Source organism: Miniopterus schreibersii (assembly GCF_964146895.1).
Source record: "Miniopterus schreibersii genome assembly, chromosome: 5".
Classification (NCBI taxonomy): Eukaryota; Metazoa; Chordata; class Mammalia; order Chiroptera; family Miniopteridae; genus Miniopterus; species Miniopterus schreibersii.
In genome coordinates this window covers 27,526,461-27,546,433 of record NC_138106.1, presented here as the reverse complement: position 1 = coordinate 27,546,433, position 19,973 = coordinate 27,526,461, and the positions used below count along the sequence as shown (strand labels likewise).

The 19,973-nt window shown below is 43.3% G+C and overlaps 1 protein-coding gene across 5 annotated transcripts in view; it reads left to right on the top strand.

Annotated features, from left to right (window-relative positions):
• Positions 1 to 564: 564 nt before the first annotated feature.
• The window catches only part of TNIK (TRAF2 and NCK interacting kinase), a 302,339-nt gene continuing 282,930 nt past the window's right edge, over positions 565 to 19,973 (top strand). For all 5 annotated transcript variants that reach the window (XM_081138204.1, XM_081138203.1, XM_081138202.1 and 2 more), the window contains exon 1: positions 565 to 990. In XM_081138204.1, coding sequence (XP_080994330.1) covers positions 934 to 990 — 57 coding nt within the window. In that variant the 5' untranslated portion in view covers positions 565 to 933. The remainder of the gene's footprint in view (positions 991 to 19,973) is intronic.

The following is a 19,973-nucleotide window of genomic DNA, read 5'->3' as shown; positions in this document are numbered from 1 at the left end:
GTCCGGGATCCCGGGGACCGCTGGCGGAGCGGACCCGGCGGCTGGGGCAAATTGCCCGGGCGCGGGGCTGGGCGAACTCTGCGAGTGCGCTTCTCCCCCATTCGTTTGCGGCTGGAGGCGGATCCCCTTCCCTGCACACAAGTCCTTATATGCACCGGTTGCACCAGCCTGCGTTACTCCAGCCCCACGAATAATGAATGGGGGAGGGAGGGGCGTCGCTTTTCCCCCCTGCATTTTTTCAGTGCTGGAGCATTTGAACCCTTCCGAGAAACCCCCCTGTATGTGATTGAATGGCCATATTTCTGCAGCGCACGAATTGGAACACACAAAAATGTGTGTATCCAAATAGCCCCTCTACCCCTAGGATAAGCACGGTAGGGTTTAGAAACAGCTTTTCAGATCCAGCCGGAAGGGTGCCCTCCCCTCCCCCATCCACGCTGGTGCAGAGGGACCGGGTCAGGAAGCGTGGCCTCTCCGGAGTCGGAGACCACGCCTCCTCCCCTCCCCCTTTACTCCTCCCAGGAAGCGATGATAGACAGTGGTTCTCCACCCCCATCCCCAGCTGAGTGGAGGAGTTGATGTGTCTCATTATAACAGCCAATGCAGCCGCCATCCACGCACAAGCAAAGAAGCATGTCCCATTTAAATACACCCACGCAGCCCAGGCGCCCTTAGCTGATCAGGGCGCACAGCCCACACGCACCGCGGCTCCCGACTTGGAGATCCGCGCAGGTTGGGCTCCGGGACCCCGCGGAACCAGGCGCGGAGGATCGGGATCCGGCGCTGTGGATCTGGGGTGGGCGGGGGAGGCTGGGCCCTGGGGCCTCTGGCGCGACACCCGCATGAGGACGCGAGTGAAATAGACCAAGGTGGAATTTCCAAGGGAGAAGCTTCGGGGTGGTTTTGGTCCATTTCTCCGGCGAAGAAGTAGACATGGCGAGCGACTCGCCGGCTCGCAGCCTGGATGAGATCGATCTCTCGGCTCTGAGGGTGAGCAGGACACGTTTTCCGGTTTTCCCGTGGTTTGGGTCTGGGTGAACGGGCAGGGCGCGTGGGCTGGGGCTGGGGTTGGGGGTGGAGGTGGGCGAAAGCGCCGCGGAGGAAACCTGGGTTCTGGTTTGGATTTGGGAGCTGCTGAGGCGCTCGGGGCTGAGTCCCAGCGGCTGGGGCTGTGCGGTACGCGCCCTCCTTTGGTGGTGGCCGAGAACCCCCTGGGAGCGCGTGGAGCTAATGCCGGTTTCATCTCCGAGCCGTGTGAGCGCATTAAAATGAAAGGCTCGTGCGTGTGTGCGGGTGTGCGTGTGTGTGTGTGTGTGTGTGTACACAAACCCGGGGCAGCCGTCTCGTGCCAAGGCGCGAGACCCGACTGCCTCTTTCTGCGAAAAGAATAACAACAGCGTGAATAAAGGCACCGGCCCCCCGCGTTTTCCAGCCACCTGCACGGTGACAGGGTGAGCCTGGCGGACCTCACGGAGCCGAGCCCGCGTCCCCACGGGGGCAGCTGTGGCTCTGCTGGTCTTGTAGATGCAACTGCGGGCCCTTCCTCCCTGCCTGCCTTCGGCGCCCCGACTCCTGAGACCAGCCTGCCACTCACCTTTATTTATGGTTCCAGCTCGGCCCTGCCTGTGCTTTCTGACTTTGTGGCTGTGACATTTCAATTTTTATGGCTGAACTTAAGCAGGTGAAAAGGGATGTGTTCTCTGCTTCTCCCCAGCCAGACCGGAACTCCCGGGAGAGTGTGTGTGTGTGTGTGTGTGTGTGTGTGCGCGCGCGCGCGCGTGTCCCTGTGTCTGTGGCCAGTCCTTTGTAGAGCACCTCCCAGCCCCCAGCCCCACGCAAGGTCTGCGTTTACCTTCGCGTGAATTGCCTCGGACGCCGCTTCATTGTATCGACTGAGACATCACCCATATAGAATCCATTTTGCTGTTGTTTTGAGACCAGAACACCAGGAATCCGAGCGCAGCCTCGACGCCTCCCCACCCCCACTCCCCAATCCCGACACACTTCTTCGGGGAAGGGGGCAGAGCTTTCTTGCCATTTTAATTAGATGCTGCCTGCCAGGAAGGGGGTGACGGGTGGGGGTGGCCACAGCAGCGGGGGGGGGGGGGGGGGGAAGGGGGCTGAGAAGGATCGGACGCCAATTTAAGGACTTCTCTCCTGATCCAAACAAACAAACAAAAAAACAAACTGCATATACTTGAGACATGGAGGGTCGGTGAGACCGAATTGATGGTGGCTGTCAAAACGGGGACACGCAGGATGGGTGAAGCTGGCAAGTTCACACGCCCTCCGGAGGGAATACATTGTTAGATGGATGCTAAATCTTGGGGTTATGCACCTGAATCTTCAGTACTTCTCCCGACATTGCTTACTTCTCGACGGTTAAAAAGCTGCCTTTCTGGTCAAAGTGTCACTTTTTCTTTAGTCTCATTAATCCCCTCTCCTTACCCCCCCCCCCCCCGTTTTTACTACTCCTCCCCCTCTCCTTAATCCTGGCATCCAGAGGCGAGGTTTCTGCTAGGGGTTGAGAAGGAACAGAGATGCCATTTGTAACTAGCTTTTTTGATAGTTGGGCAGCAAAAGCTCATTCATGCGTTATTACAGTAAGCTGTCTATTTCCCTGGCGCCGAAATGCCACATGCAGAACGGGGTGGGGGTTGGTAACAGGGTGGGTGCCTTGGCAGAGTCTGTGGCTTCCTGCTTTACAGACTATGCATTTGCCCTACTTTCTGCGCTGGGAGTTGCTGCCAGCCGGTTAATCAGGTGGATGGATGGTCCAGACTTTCAGGGTAGGAGAAAGTGGCAAAGGCCGGGGAAGGCGTCTGAACAATGGGCAAGGCTTACGATTTCCCCGAGCCGGAATCTCGACATCGCTCCTTTAATGGAAAGCGCCCTGATGTGATTTTAAATCCGGCTTGGCGGGAGGTGTCCTTCGTGGTTTTTCCTGGGGGAAGGTTTTTCTGAGATTCTGAGCACAGAGCCTGCAGGCTTATGAGCAACCATGAGGGCTCCCCGGCTGGCTTGGAGTGCGATTCGCACATGAGAAACCTGCGCTCCTGAGATCTGTATTGTGAAAAGATATCTTTGCCGGATTCACTGAAATTGCTCTTTGTGGCTTGGGCTTAGTGCTCTGCCTCTGTATTCCTGCCTGCAGGAGGTGTGGAAAGAGGGAGGGCCCCGGCGGGCCTGGAGATTGGGGAAGTGCTGGCTGGAGGGTTTAAATGTAATGTGGAGACAGTTGCAGGGCTGGGGTCTGTGACCAGTCTTGTCGTGGGTGAAGTGTGCATGCCAGGCGTGGGTCCAAAGGCCACATAGGAAATCTCCACAAATCAGAGGGCAGGTCATCCGTCTCTGTCTTCCCCAATTAGGAGAAGTGGGCTCATCTAGATGAGAGGTCTCATTTGTTCCTAAACTCTCAGTAAAGCTTGCCTGCTGAGAACCTCCTGGGAATGCCTGACCCCTGAAATGCAGCCAAGGTCAGTGGCTTCTAGGAGAATTTGCTGCAGCCTTACCAGCCCCTTGCTGTTTCGGTGGCTCTTTAATGTACACAATCAATGCTCTTTTTGTAAACCCTATGCTCAGTGCATTAAAAGCTGATCCTGTCTGGAGAGGCCTTTTTTCTTCTCATTTTGGGGGCTTATTGTTCTCAGTCAGTGATCCCAGACTGAACCCCGTCTAAATTTTCCCCAAATAGCAACAATGCATAATTTAAACCAGAGCAACCAGTGATAGCACTGATCACTTAAATTATGCAAGATTTGGGTGGTTTTTAAAAGTAAGATAAAACAGGATTTTTGGTTAGGAAAGAGATTATTTTAATCCAGTATTATTAGACCTGATTTTTTAGAGCTCTGGAGATGAATTAAGTCTTGGGGGAAGGGGATGAATTCATAGATTTAGAGCTGGGAGAAAATCGTAGAACACTTAACCACTCTTTTCATTTAATACTCGGGACACTGAAGCCCAGAGAAGTGAAGTCTGTTGCCCAAGGTCACACAGCCCCAGTCCCCTTCCCTCTTGGGTGGTTTGGGCAGAGTACCTAGGTTTCCTGACTCCTCATTCAATGCACTTTTCTTTAAGTCACATTGTCTGTGGTTGAATCAGAAATCAATATATGTTTTCTGCCCAATTGCGAAAAAAATGGCAGAGAGGAATAATTTCACCAGGGAAATGGAATTTTATAGCTCAAGAATAGAGAAACTACTTTATGCAGGTAAGCTCATAATATTTAAACCATGGAGCTTTAAGGTACTTTTGGAATTCATCTTGTCCAGCCCTCCTTCAGATTCTTCTTTGCAGGGAAATGACTGTCCCAATTGTCTAAGACAGACGGTTGTCCTGTGTGGTAACCTCTCTCCGTAACCCATCTCCATCTGAACATGTCCCAGGGGTCATCTAGGCATACACATTATTCAAATATTTCTGCATGAGAGGTTTTAGCTTTTAGGTATGTTTTGTATAATCTATGTGGATACTTATATATAGTACTATGGTTATAATCTATCCATGTGGGTATATGAAATATGTGTATACATATAGGCTACAGAAAACAATCTCCTTACTTAAGCCCAGGGCTTGAGTCACTCTTCCTTCAAGACACCACCATTTTAAAAGAAATGAGATTTGCCACCAGCATGTTTTATTACAGATGAGGTGAGGTCAGCCCAGAAAGCTTTTTGGAGATTAGCATGTATCTGAATCTGAGCACTTTGGTTGTCCTTAGCTTGGTCCAAAGAGTAAGGCATTCAAGGCCAAGACTGGTTGCTGCTGACTTCATACTCTTAAGTTTCTGCCAGGACGCACACTCACTTTTCTATTTGAACAGGATTAAATGGCCTCTGCTTGTCTTTTCCCCAACCCCTCACTTCCTTCTGGGCCTAGCTATTTCCTTCCCCATCAAAACCTAGATTTAAGGGTGGGGGAGGTTGAAGAAGGTAAAGGGGGAATAAATGGTGATGGAAGGAGACTTGACTTGACTTGGGGTGGTGAACACACAATACAATATACTAATGATGCATTATAGAATTGTACCCCTGAAACCTTTATAATTTTATTAAGCAGTATCACCCCAATAAATTCTATAAAATTTAAACCCCTAGATTTAATAATCGACTTCATCTGGGAGACTTGTATGCATCTTTCCCACTATACGTTTCATGCTTGTATTATAAATGGTGTGCAGTTTTCTTTCTGCCTGATCACTAAACTGTGGGCTCCCTTAGGCCAGAAGCTAATCTTTGAGTCCATAGTCCCAGTTAGTTGAATAAATGCATGAATGAGTGAGTGAGTGAATGGAGTGGACTAAGCACTGAGTTCTATGTCCATGTGTTATTAGTTGTGGGAATGATCACAACTGCTTGCCTTCTTCATATGCTAGTTTCAAAAATCAAATTATTTATAGCAATGCTTTCAAAACTATAAAGCACTATACCAATATGCTAGTCCATGATTAAATAGAATTTTATGGGAAACTTGATTCCATCAACATTTGATCCCAATGATTATACCTAATTGAAAATGATCCTGAGAAAAAGGTCCTTTTAAATAATATCTTTTCCTTTTTGCTTCAATATGACCTTGTATGTTTCTCTGATGGCCTGGGTAAACCTTTGCCCGTATCAGCATTTATTACATATGAGGTGAACTCAGCCCAGAAGCTTTTAGGAGATCGGCACATTTCTAAACCTGTATCAAGTATCAGCATTATTCATTAAAAAAAATCTTCTAATTTTTCTTTTCTTTTCTCTTTTCTTTTCAAAAAAGCTGTTTCTCTTAATGGATTAATTATTATTCAACTAAAAACACCTTTATTGTGCCTGTGCCTTTTCAAAATTTGTTTAGAGGGATTGGGGTAGGGGGAGTGGGCATCTAAAATGGTACACTACTAGTCCAGTGTTTAAAAGTTTAAAACGTTCTGGTCAAAGGTCTCATGAGGCTTAAAGAAATCTTCAATCATTATTAATTTATTACCCAAGATCACTTAAATTTAGCCTTAAAAGAGAGTTTAGTAAAGTTGCAGGAAATGATAATGGTATCTTAAAATTAAATTAGCATAGCAGTTTTAAAATTAGATATATTTGCTGTACTTTAGAGCTATTAAACAGGTTTTTTCTTTGCCTTGACATTGCCTCATAATAAAATAGGGTGCAGTGGTAGTTATCAGAACATCAGAGAAATCTGCATAATCATTTTTGGTTTTCATTATTAATTGGAGTAATCTTAGTACAAAAGTTAATATAAGTCATGGTTTGCTGTTTCATAATTATCTACTTAGTAGGTCATGGAGTATTTTGTTGATGAAAGAATATGCAACACTTTTCCTTCATGGAAATATCACATTTCCCCCGTTATCTTTAAGGCTCTTTGAAATCTTGTAATTTTGAGTTTTGCTGGTTGTCCCTTTCATCTTTTTGTGTGTCTGCCCTGCAGTTAATCTCCTGTGCCCTACTTGTTCTATGCCATCTTTCTTTCAGTGACAGTGGTTCTAAAGTCCACCCAGCTTTGAGCTACTGTGGTCGAATCATGGCTGCCATGCCCAGCTGGGCACAGCCCATCTCTGAGTCTGTGTTTCTGATGGAATTTGGGATAATTTGTGCCTGAAAGATGCTTTGATGTCAGATTGGTTCTTCTATTTCTGTGGGGAAAGTCGCTCTCTGAGAACAGGACTTGAACTAGCAGTGTGCTGAGAATTCCAAGAAAATCTGGGTGATATTTTTTGAATGAAATGTTATTCTGCATATATAAATATAAGGTTCCTAGTGGAGAGAGAGGGAGGACTTAAATAGAAAATGTTGGATGAATTCCGCTTGTAATTTCTTTCATTCTGGTTGGAAGCTTATTTCCCTTTAGAGAAAGATGATTCTCTATTCACTTTGTGCTTGCCCAGGCTGTCTCTGGTGGGTGCCTTGAAATTCTCAAAACACATTTTATTCCACACCAATCTTAAAAATCCTTTTTAATAACTATTGTCTCTATTCCTCCCCACCACCGCTGCAGTTACCATCTTGACAAGATTTGGTTCCTATGTTTCTACCGCTAGCCTGCTCCTGACTGATGTCCCTTGGACACTGCAGCCGTGTTAGCCTTCCTAAAACCCTCTCCAGCAGAGCCTCGAGACCAGTGCTCATTCATCTGGCTGAGCCTCCCACCACATGCTACACTTTTAATGACCATTCCCTCACTCCTGCCACAGGGAGCATCTTCCTTCTTCCCAGGGATGCTCTTTAGGGGGGTGTCCTGCCTAGTCTCCTTTTCTGTACCTACTACCCTAACAGAATGTTCATATGCCACCTGTTCTGCAAAACCATCCCTGGTTTCTCTCAGCTAGACGTTATCCCTTCCACTTGTAAACCCTCCCAGAACTGACTTCACACCTCTTTTAGAACATTCAGAACTTTCTATCTTGGATTATATTTACTGCTACACAGTAGGCTTCATGAAAACAGTGCATATATTTGATTTTCTTAGGAATCTCTACCAGGAGGACCCCTGGGGCTCCAAACTCAGAAAATATAGATTGTGAATGGAGCAAAGACTGATTAATTATTAAAAATTTGTTTATTCTCTTAAAGCTTCTTCTAGTTCTCATTATAAAAGCAACGCATGGCCTTTGCAGAAAATGTGGAAAATGGAGAAAAAACAAAAGAATGCATGATTCCCAGTGATAATCAAGTATACATTTTGTATATGGCTTACTGATTTTTTTCTATGCATAGCTAAATAGATAATTAAAAAAACTAAGATTATATCATATATATTATCTGCATCCTGTTTTTAAAAATCAGATTCTTTGCATGTATTAATGTTTTTTTATAGCATAATTTTAAAAACTCTTTATCATGGGGAATTTTAAACTTATGGAAAAGTAGAAAAATACATGCTATAACATGGGTGAATCTTACGTTTAGTGAAAGAAACCAGAACAAAAGACTACGTATTATGTGATTCCATTTATTTATTTTTCTTTTTTATTGAATTTATTGGGGTTATATGATTCCATTTATATGAAATGTCCAGAATAGACAAATCCATTGAGACAGAAAGTAAATTAGTAGTTGTTGGAGCTAGAGGAGAGAGGAAGAGTGGGAAGTGACTGCTAATGTCCTAAAATTAGTTAGTGGTGATGGTTGTTAACTGTGAATATACTAAAAATTACTTGTACACTTCAAAAGGGTGAATTTCATGGAATGTGAATAAATAAATAAAACTGTTATATAAAAAAGTAGACAGAGGATCCTCACCGGGTAGCTCAGTTGTTCAGAGTGTTGTCCCCATATACCAAGGATGCGGGTTTGATCCCTGGTCAGGGCACATACAAGAATCAACCAATGAATGCATAAATAAGTAGAGCAACAAATCGGTGTTTCTCTCTCTCTCTCAAATCAGCTTTTAAAAAAAGTAGACAAAATAGTAGAATGAGTCTCCAACTGAAGAGTTTCCCCACTTGTGCCTAATCTTATATTTACACCCCCATCCACTTTCTACCCTATATTATTTTGAAACCTCATATTATTTGATTTGTAAATATTTCAGTATCCATCTCTAAAAGATAAATACTTAAAATATATAACCACAATGAAATTATCATGCCTAAAGTATATAACCACAATGAAATTATCATTCCATTTAGTATGGAATTTTAAATTTCTTTAGGTATTCTGTTAGTATTCAAAATTTTAATCATGTTTTTAATGACTGCTTAGCATTTTATTTTATTTTTTAAAATATCTTTATTAATTTCAGAGAGAGGAAGGGAGGAAGAGGGAGAGAGATAGAAACAGCAATGATGAGTCATTGATTGGCTGCCTCCTGCACGCCCCCTACTGGGGATCAAGCCCACAACTTGGGCATGTGCCCTGACCGGGAATCGAACCTTGACCTCCTGGCTCATAGGTCGATGCTCAACTGCTAAGCCATGCCGGCTGGACACATTTTATTGAGAGGATATATTTAACCAATTCCTATTGAATCTTTTGGTTATTTCCAACTTTTCAATTCTCATAAATAGTGCTTTGATAAACATCCTATGCGCAAGTCTTTGTACACATGTCTATTTCCTTAGAATAACTTTTTAAAAGTGTTATTTACAATGAAACTGTACAAATGATCTCTAGGGCTCTTGACATTGTCAAATTACCTCCCAATTTCCTGTGAGATGGGTGTATATCACTTTCAGATGAACACATGAGGCTTAGAAAAATCAATTAATTTACTAAAGGTCATAGAGTAACTAACTAAATGGCCAAGCTTACAACTGACCTGCACCAAAGCCATTGCCCATAGTGACTCGCACAGCCATTATTTGACTAATGGACCTTGTCAAGACATCAGAATTACCTGATGTATTCTTTCCCTGGGGTTCACAGATTTTCCAGAAGCTTTGTGTTTGGGGAACAAGATCTTTTTGATGAGCATAGTGAGTGGTGTTTTATTTCTAAGGTATTTCTTCCTTGTGATTTTGTGTTTTTCAATATCAAGTCAGTTTAGAGTATGTTAATTGTTCTTTTTATTGCCTAAATCATAAAATACAAGCCATTTTGGGATTAGCAGTGATTTCCTAGGACCTTGTATATAAGGGATGTTTACATTTAATGTCATTCTCTTTGGAAAATCATCCAACAACTGTGTATGGAAGACATATGGAATCAGGTTCAAAGGTTTCCACTTTTTTAAGAATTGTAAACCACCAAATTTGTGATCATCACAGAAGACAGCAAAATGAGCCAGAAGACATGCTTTATAAAGCAAGGGCCATTCTCAAGCCTTTATCTACTTTGAGTTACACTTTTTTTAGATGGATATAGACATTTAAAAATTATAATAGAGAAAATGGAAGATGGAGCTGGAAGACAAGAGTAAAGAGCCCTGTGTTTTGAACCACCATCTACTTTCCACCTAGTTTATAAGTAAGAAACTGTTAAAGTCAACACAACTTTGTGGTTGTCAGTCTGGCAGAGGTTCAATTGCCTTGATTTACTAGATTTTATAACCTCCATTTAAAATACCTATAAATAATTTATGCCTAGGGTAAAAATCCAGAGCTTTACATGGACATGGTTTCATCATTTCTACTTCTAGGTGTGTTTTTTTTAGCTGCCTAAAATCATATTATAGCAGTTTGTTGGGTGGAATAAGTTGTAAGCAGTAATTGCAAATTGTATTTAAATAATAATAATAATAGTTAGCATTTATGGAGCACTTTATATCTTCAAAGTACTTGCAAACATTACCTAATTAAATCTCTTCTCTGATTATAAACTGGGTATAAATGCACTTAAATCTATAACAGGGTCATGAAAAAGGTATGCATTTGAAAGGTAATGCCAGCTGTGCTTTAGAAACCTGTGCAATGATGGGAGAGTTAGAGTTTGGGATACCGTTGGGTTGTTTTTGTATATCCTTTTGTTCAACCTGGTGGTGGATTTATATATATACAGGATGTCCCCCAAAATGTATACATACTTTGAATATTTATTAATTCTAATGTTTCTTCCCTTTCAGATTTAACCCACTGGAACTAATAAATATTCAAAGTGTGTATACATTTTTGGGGGACACTCTAAATTATTGCCTCTGCTTGATTTCTGATCATTAAGGACTGAGTGTTGATCATTGCCCTAGTCCTTATAGACAGTAAAATACAGACAACATAAATAAGCTTTAAAAAGGGCTCTCTCACTACATTTCATGCCCTGGCCTCAGATGAAACTTCCATTAGTAAGTGAAATGAAGTGGGATAGTGCAAGGAAGAATGGCTATGCATTGTGGTTTAGTAATTTCTATGTGAGAAGAATAGATTAAACTGCACAGTAGGATACATCATAAAGAAATGCATTGGAGAAATGAAATGTCTTTAGTTTAACTGTACTAATGACTTCTTGCTGTTTTGAACATGTGTCTGTGTATTGTCCCCTTGCACGAATGTCCTGTGTTGGCAATTTCAATAGTGTTTGGAGCAAGGACCTGTGCAGCTTATCTAGTAGGTAACAGAGGATTCTGCAGCTGATAGGTTCTCAGTAAATGTTATCCTGTGCATTGGGATTTTCTGAGAGCTGGTTGAGAGGTTAACTGCTTAAAAGTGAGATCCTCAGATCAGCAGCTTCCTGATCATCTCTTGGATCCCACCTCTCTCTCTGACCTACTGAATCAGAAACTCTGGGAATGGGGCCCAGCAGCCTATGCTTGAGGAAGCCCCTCCAGGTAATTTTGATGTAATTTAGAGTTTCAGAATCGCTGCCTAAATGTTTAAAAAACAGTTTTCTTCTTGTTTTTCATGCTGGTTCGTTTGTTCATTTAGCCAGTATTTATTGAGCATCTGCTTTGTGCCTAGTATTGTGCTAGATGCTAAGGATATGGTAATGAAGACACATGTGCACACTGTCCTCATGGATCTCAATGCTTGATGAATGAGAGAAACTCATGTTAAAGAAATAATCATAAAAATGATTTACTAAATATACAAGATGCTTTGGGAAAACACAGAACATAGCCACAGAATTTTGAGAATGCTTGAAAATGTTGCTGAGTAGGAAATAGTGATTTATATAAGGTGACTGCAACTTTTTCATAAGGGGCATGGCTTCAAATTGTGGAAGGCACATACTTTTTGGAATATGGAATTTAAAAGTTTACACTAATAGGCATTTGAATTGTTTGTAACAAAGGGGGTAGCTGAAATGGAAAAGTCAACACCTTTCAACAGATAATCCTGAACTGTTCTTTGCATTGCCAATTTTTAAAACTTTTTATTAGCAAGTTTATTCAGGGGCAGAAAATACCCACCCTCATGAATAGAAGTTGTATCAGCCTGGGGTTAATTTCTTGTTTTTCCCTATGGACCTGTAGGGAACCTGTTTAAGGCCCCAGGAGGTGCTGACAGTTGCCTGGAAGCTTTCATCCTTACTTTTGTTTGAAGCCTGAAATCTTTGGGTTGTTTGGTTTTTTTGAGACTTGGAAATGGAAGGCACGTTTGTAATCTAGACAGCAGGTTAAAGGATTTTCTTCCTGAGAAGTCTCACAGACTTTTCTTGTAACAACAATCCATAAACATCTCTTACCTAGCCACAAAGGTGTCCCGTGTCGATATTTAATCTACAGTTTTTAAGTGAACACTGCTTATGCATGCCTCTTTATTTGGGGGAAGGGTGATACTAATTATGATTGTTAGGGCAACTCTGTACACAACTTGGTAGTGAGCATATATCAAAATTTTATTTCATACTCACCACCAGGGAAGATGCTTTTGAAAAATCAAATTCAAAGACCCATCTTTGAAGACCTATTTTAAAGGGAAAGAGATTATAAAATCATCATCATTAAACTGTATGTAAAAATGTCTGGTTAAAGATGATTAAGTTTTGCCCAGCTGGTGTGGCTCAGCAGTTGAACGTGATCCTATGATCCAGGAGATCGAGGTCAGGGCACATGCCTGGGTTGCTGGCTCAATCCCCAGTAGGGGACATGCAGGAGGTAGCCAATCAATGACTCTCTCTCATCATTGATGTTTCTCTCTCTCTCTTCCTCTCCCTCTCCCTCTCCCTTCCACTCTCTGAAATCAATAAAAACATATTTAAGAAAAAAAAGATGATTAAGTTTTTTGCAATATTGACCATTGTGAGGACAGACCCAACTTTCTCAGAAGAGGTCTGAATATTATTAAAGTATCAGGGAGTTGTGTAAGCATTTCAATCAGAATTATTACTCTCTAGATGGGGGCAGTGAATTATTTACATCATTCAAAAAATTCTATCTGGGGCAGTTTTCTTTCTAGTAGTGGTGGTGTTTTAGGCCCTGAGACAACTCCAAGTTCAAAATGGCTTCTTTGTAGTCATTTGCATAGTTGAAAGGGTTTTATTTTTTGAGTTTGGGAGTTCTGGGGTTTTCCAGTTGAACTCCTAGGACTCTGTTAGAGGTCAGAGCCTGGGTAGCAGTGGAATCCGGATGGTTCTGATGCTGGTGACCTACTCTGGAATGGTTGATAAGGTCAAAGCCAAGTGTTTGTTGTTCTTAAAAAGCCCCCCTGTCTTCTGTTTTTCTTTAAACTGGTAGCTCTAGCACCAGTCAGAAAGAACTCAGTTTTCTTTCTGTGCAAACAAATAAACAAAAGCAGTACCATGCTCTCCTGGAGCTTAACACCCAGATGCTACTTTGGGAAGGAACATTGCACACACTTTTGGGTGGGAACAATATGTATGTTCTCTCTGTGAGTATTTTAAACTTATAACTTGTGCTGGTATTGTAGTCATCATTCCTTGAATATAAACAGTTTTTATTTTTGGAGAAGAACAGATGTAAAAGTGTGAAATACAGAAGTCTACACATTTTGGCGGGGGTGGGGGGTGGGGGTGGGGAAGGGAAGGGGAACAGTATTTCTTTAAAATCATGGTAACACAATCTTAGTTACTCCTTTGTTTTCCTTGAGTGACTTGAAAATTAGCAGGGGAAATCTCCTGGAACCTGCCCAGCTGGGTACCTAAGCCTCCACTTAACTGATTGCACCAGAAAAAGTGCTAGTGATGATTAGCATAGGTCCTCTTAGGTCCTCATTGCTAGGAACAAAAAGAGTTCCTGCCAGGGAGGAAGCCTCTCAGTGAAGAGAGGGGGTCATACACATTCAGTGACATAGGTAGGACACTTAAAGTAAATGTGAGAGACCTGGATACAAGGTCCAGATAGTGGGTTTGTTTTCCAGACTGGAAGAATGTGAGCCAGCGGAAGGGGTTTGAAAGCTTGGTGTGCCTCTGTGGTCAGTTCTCTTGCCAGTTCTCCAGGTGCCCACCCCCTCCTTTATTTTGTGTTTATGTTTGTAAAAGGTACCTGGGGTTTTCAAAGCAGCTAGAACATTCCTGTGACTATTCTATGTCCCCTTGAGACCAGGTCTGTTTCTTTCTTTTCCTGAAAGCAGGGTCTCTGCTTTGTAGTTTGTCACCTGACACAATGCAGGTTGCATCAGATTTAAAGAAATAGTTCCCCAACTTTCTTTCCTGGTTCCTGGCTGTGGTGTCTGCCTTCTGTAAATTGCTGCTGGTTTGCATGATTCACAATTAAGATTTTGTCCCTGTGGAGACTCTGTTTAGTGTTTGAGGCACAGTTTCATTTGTCATGCTTGGTTCCCTGATACCTCCTTTGACAGATATTTCAATCAAACTTTCTATGACTATTCTGTCTACATGGTTGGTTGGCTTTGCATTTTGATACTAAATGATTTCAAGCATGTCTCAAGTGAACATCTCATCACTTCTTTTCTAAATTTCAGTGAATTTTGAAATGTGAATAAATTATGAGGGCGTGAACTCCATAGTTCACACAACCACTAGTTAAAGCTTTGTTTAGGCTATGCTTCATGCCATAATAAATGTAAATCTGGATTTAGAAATATACCTGAGAATATGGACAAACTGGAACCCTCATACAGTGCTAGTGGGAATGTAAAATGGTGAAGCCACTTTGGAGAACAGTTTGGCTATTTCTAAAAAATTAAAACATAAATTCACTCTAATGACCCAATAATTCCACTTCTGAATATTACCCAAGAGAAATGAAAACATATGTTCAGGCAAAAACTTGTATATAGAAACATTATTCATAGTAGCCAAAAAGTGGAAACAACCCAAATGTTTATCAACTAATGAAAAGAAAAACAAAATGTGGTGGGACCCATTGGAACACTATTTGGCAATAAGAAGGAATTAAGTCCTTGAGACAACGTGGACCTTCTGCTAAGTGAAAGAAACAGACACAAAGGATTCTGTTTATATAAAATGTCCAGAAAAGGCAAATCTTTAGAGACAGAAAGTAGATTAGTGGTTAGCTAGGGCTGGAGATGAAAGCAGGGAGTGCTTACAAATGGGCACATGGATATTTTGAGGTGATAGAATATGCTCTAAAATTGGATAGTGGTAACATGAGTGAATTTTATGGTATGTAAATTATACTTCAATAAAGCTGTTAAAATATAATATGCCTGAGACATTGCTTCATAGTTGGACCAGGTCCAGACACTTTGAGTGCAAATTCCACAGGCAGGTTACTCTGGTATTTCTGGGAAGGCCACCTCTTCAACACCTTGAGGGGCGGGCTCTCTGGTCCTGTCTCCTGCTTTCTACTACTTTTCTTCATGTCATTCCTTATTCTGAAGGGCTTCTCATGTTTTATAAATGTAATTATAATAATTTTCTTAAAGATAAGGTGGCCCAGATAATTTATCTCCCCTTCCAGAGAAAGGAGGACTTTGAAGCCAGGACTAGAATAACTATTCTAGTCTAATACCATTCCTTACTGAACTGCTTTCACTTCTGTGTGTTTTCCACGGCTGTGGCTCACCTTTGCTGTTAGCCTGCTGCACCCTGTGCCTAGAAGTCTCCTCCAGTTCCTGTTGTTAACGGATGATTTATTTGTCTCCACCTCTATCCCCAGAGGAGACTGCAGTTTCCACAAAAGCAGAACTTATGCTTTGTTTTCATCCTCATATCTAATTATTAATGAAATGGTTGACTTCTCATGACTTACAGCATAAGGCTAAACTCCTTAGTTTCGCAAGGCCTTCTATGATCTAATCATTCCCCGCTTCTTTACAATATCAGCAGTTGCCATACCACTCCCTCGCTATACACTTAACCCAGTGTTTTTCAAATTGTAACAACTTGTGGATTGAGTTTAATGGGTTGCAAGCAGCTTTTGGAAAAATTCGATTGGAGTAGAGTAGAAAAATGTTACTGTGCATGTATCGTATATGTGTGTGTGTTAGGTCACAATGAAGAAAGTATTTCTTATAGCGTATGGCGACTAAAAGCTTGAAGTTCACTGCTCTACCTCAGTCTGTAGGACTGTGTAAGACTCAACTAGAGGGATTTTAATTTGCAAATTCTAGTTCAGTAAGTAAGCCTGGGGCCCACAAATCTGCACCTCAGTGGTCTTCACATAATTTGAATGCATGTGGTCTGCATTTAAAGAAACTCGAACAAACCACAGTGGCTGACATCCACCTAGCTGACTTAGGCCTCTTGTTCATTTAATAAACACCAACTAATTGCTTAGGAGCAATGCCAGGGCCCTGGACCCAGTGGTGAGCCTAAGAGATACAGTCCAGCTGCAAGACAGACAGTGCATGTTGCTGCTGCTTCTGCTTGGGACTCCCCACCCCCATCTTTGATTCGCTAACTATGTGGGCAACAGCTATTCACTTTTCAAATTTAACTCAGAAGAATTAGACATGTCTTCTGCTGCTTTTTATAAAGGTCAAAGACATTTGGCGTCTGCGTAGATATTCAAGGAAGACGAGATGTTAAAAAGAGCTGTCGTCCCTTGAGAAAGGGAGTCTCCAACTTTGTGGGAGCAGAGGAGCTGAGCTCTAGGGGTGACAGTGCAGGACTGAAAGGGTGAGTTGTCAAGGAGGAATGAGTTGCTGGAAATTGCAGGAACCACCATGACCACAAAGCACCCTCTGGGAAATGTTGGGAAGGGGAGAGACTGGAGACCTTTCCTGAAGTAGCACAGCTGGGTGGGGGCTCAGAGCTAATTATCGCTGTGGCCATCCCTCAGGCTTGCATGGTCTTGGGTATCATAAGAGCAGAGACAGGGAAAAACTATGGATACTCTCATACTATGCACAGGAGAACTGTCAGGAGCAACCTACAGGCTTCTTCGGTCTGTGTGCCCCTGTGTGCCCTCCCTTCCCAGCAGCTAGGAAACAGTAGAATGTTCATGAAACCAGTGGAGATGAGCACATGTTTAGCTTTTGGGGGCTACTTGTGCCAGGTGCTGAGTGGGGCTGCCAGGCAGGTAGGGCAATCTGAGAGATTTGGTCCTCAGCTTTGCATTTCCTAGAATATGATGTGGTCAAGGTACCAAGCCTTAGGTCTCACCAACATGTAGATGCACCCAACACTGATCTGAAGCATAAGTTGTATAGTAATAATAGTTGTAGCAGTATTAATGGTAATACCAATGTTAATAGCTAATAATCTTTGCGACCACTTGCCATGCATTAAGTACTGGGCCAATTATTGTAAAAGTGTGGTCTTATTAATGCACTCATTTTGTGATATGTACAATTATTCTTCTCATTTTATGGATGTGGAAACTGAGACCTAGGTTAAATGACTTGAAAATGATGGAGACTGGTTTTGAACCCAGGTTGGTCTGATTTTGAAACATGAAATGTAAACATTGTGCTATTGCAACTTCCTGTTCTCCAAATATATAGTGGAAATACCTTTCTAGTGTTGGAGCTACTGTCTACTCTCAGGCAGTGTATTCCTGATTTGGAAAGACTTACGAATTTGAATTTTTGATTGGAAATTTACTTGCTGGGGCTGGAATGAGGCTGGGATTGAACTTGGAGCTCTAGCAGTGAACCCTGTCCAGTCGGGATATTGATCCCACCACAGATGTGAATAAATCCACCCACTCTCCCTTTTGTGGTCCTGATCAATCCATAAAAACCCCTGTTACTAAGATACTTTCTTATAAAAAGCATGTCCGTTATGGTTAGTTCATTATCTAGGAACCCCATCCCCCCTTGTTAATGTTAATCTCTATTTTGTTCTTCTGTCTTGTTTTGTTCACACTATTTATATCACCTGCAGCTGTGTTGTTTTAGAATTATATCCATATAGCCATTAGTGTCTGTAAATTATAAGCGTCTTAAGGACAGGGATAGTGTCTGGTTTACCTCCGTGTCCCATTGTATGCCTAACGCCTCACTCAGTGTAAGGTACATTCTTAGAGTGACCCTGTTTGGATCCTGCAGCCCCACTATGCACTGAATGGATGGGGGACTGGTTTTAAATTTTGTGTGCTTTCAGGAGGCAAGAGGAGGGATTGTAATTTTGGGAAATTAAACCTGAAGAAAGTGACTCCTGAGAAATCAAAAAAACCTGTGTCCCAGGCAGCCGTTGAACTTAATGTCGGCGTTATTTGAAACCTCCTAGGGCCCTATGAAGTTCAATGGGAAGAAGCAGAGAGGGGCTCTGAAATGGTAAAATGGCCTTTAATTGTTGCTTTTCTATCTCCCCTCAGACTTTAAAGTGGTTCGTTAACAGCAGACCATAAACATCTTTATAAGCACAGGCTTGGGAAAGGAGACACAGGTGAACCTTTATTGGCGACACGTCAGTGTGAATGTACAGCAGTTATGTTTCCACTTCTTGTTCCGTGGACTCTAAAAGGCACTGTGTGGGGCGGCTTCACCAGTGACTGGTGGAGGGCAGGATAGAGGGCGCTGTGTGACGTCATGGTGTGGCTAGCTGACTAGCTAATTGGCTGGTTATCAGTCCCTTGGATTTCCTCAGCACCTATCATTCATGGCACATTGTAAGCACCCAAATATCTGTTGAACGAAGTCATCTAGAACCTTCTAAGTTGACTTTTGACAAGTATATGAAAGAGAAAGAATCTCTCCCCCTAACCCAGGAGCACCAGATGAAGGTCAAGGATCACCTCTAGGTGTAGGCAGCAGATGCCACATGGATTCCAGTTACCTAATAGGGGTTGGGAGTGATGGGAGCAACCTTGGCAATAGACTCCCTCTCGAGGCCCTGACTGCCACAGGGGGTTCTGCATGTGGCCAGGCTGGCCTGGCACTGAAGGAAGGGCTGAGCTGTTCCTCAGAGGTGAAGGTCCAGGAGTATCTCATGCAGCCCAGAGTATCTCAGAGAAGGTCACAGGTATTAGCCTAGAACTGGGTCTTGGGGGCACAAGGTAAAAAAAAATCCCTTTCCTCTGCCTATGGGTACCTTTGTCTATGTTTTTAGCTTGAAAATATTGATTAGCTTTAGCAAGTGCTCACTGGCTCTTGTGGTCCCTTTTTTACAGCTGTAGGGGGATAAGGCCCGTGGCTGGTCAGTGGCATTCTGGGAACCAAGCAAGGCGGAGGGGGCGCTTCCTTCATCAATTCTGCAAAGTACAGTTCAGCAACAAGGCCAGCATCCTGTCTCCATGTTCTCTGCTGAGTCCCACCTGCTAAGCGTGGACACTATTTTCTTTTATAGATGCAGACTGTTGCACTTTAAGTACTTAGCTGATATGACAGTAATGGATTCCGGCTTCATTGGATAGAATCTTTGAAGTCAAGTGTCTTAAATTGATTCTTCCTTTCTCAGGTAACAATGAGTAGAAATTCCTGCTATAAACATAGAATTAACAAGCTTTTATAGGCTTTGGAGCAGTAATAAAGGGAGAGGGGAACTTGCATGGATACAGCCCCACTTGATTTCCTTCTTTTTGAGATGTGCTGAGATTTGATGGCCTGGTCAACTAACCCTGAGGGGGCAGATCTGTGGGAGGAAGGGAAAGGATGCTCCGTGGGAGGAGAGGAAAGGATGCTCCGTGGGAGGAGAGGAAAGGATGCTCCGTGGGAGGAGGGGAAAGGATGCTCCGTGGGAGGAGGGGAAAGGATGCTCCGTGGGAGGAGGGGAAAGGATGCTCCGTGGGAGGAGGGGAAAGGATGCTCCGTGGGAGGAAGGGAAAGGATGCTCCGTGGGGGGAGGGGAAAGGATGCTCCGTGGGGGGAGGGGAAAGGATGCTCCGTGGGAGGAAGGGAAAGGATGCTCCGTGGGAGGAGGGGAAAGGATGCTCCGTGGGAGGGAGGAAAGGATGCTCCGTGGGAGGAGGGGAAAGGATGCTCCGTGGGAGGAGGGGAAAGGATGCTCCGTGGGGGGAAGGGAAAGGATGCTCCGTGGGGGGAAGGGAAAGGATGCTCGGTGGGAGGAGAGGAAAGGATGCTCCGTGGGGGGAGGGGAAAGGATGCTCCGTGGGAGGAAGGGAAAGGATGCTCTGTGGGGGGAGGGGAAAGGATGCTCCGTGAGAGGAAGGGAAAGGATGCTCCGTAGGGGGAGGGGAAAGGATGCTCCGTGGGGGGAGGGGAAAGGATGCTCCGTGGGAGGAGAGGAAAGGATGCTCCGTGGGAGGAGAGGAAAGGATGCTCCGAGGGAGGAGAGGAAAGGGTGCTCCGTGGGAGGAGGGGAAAGGATGCT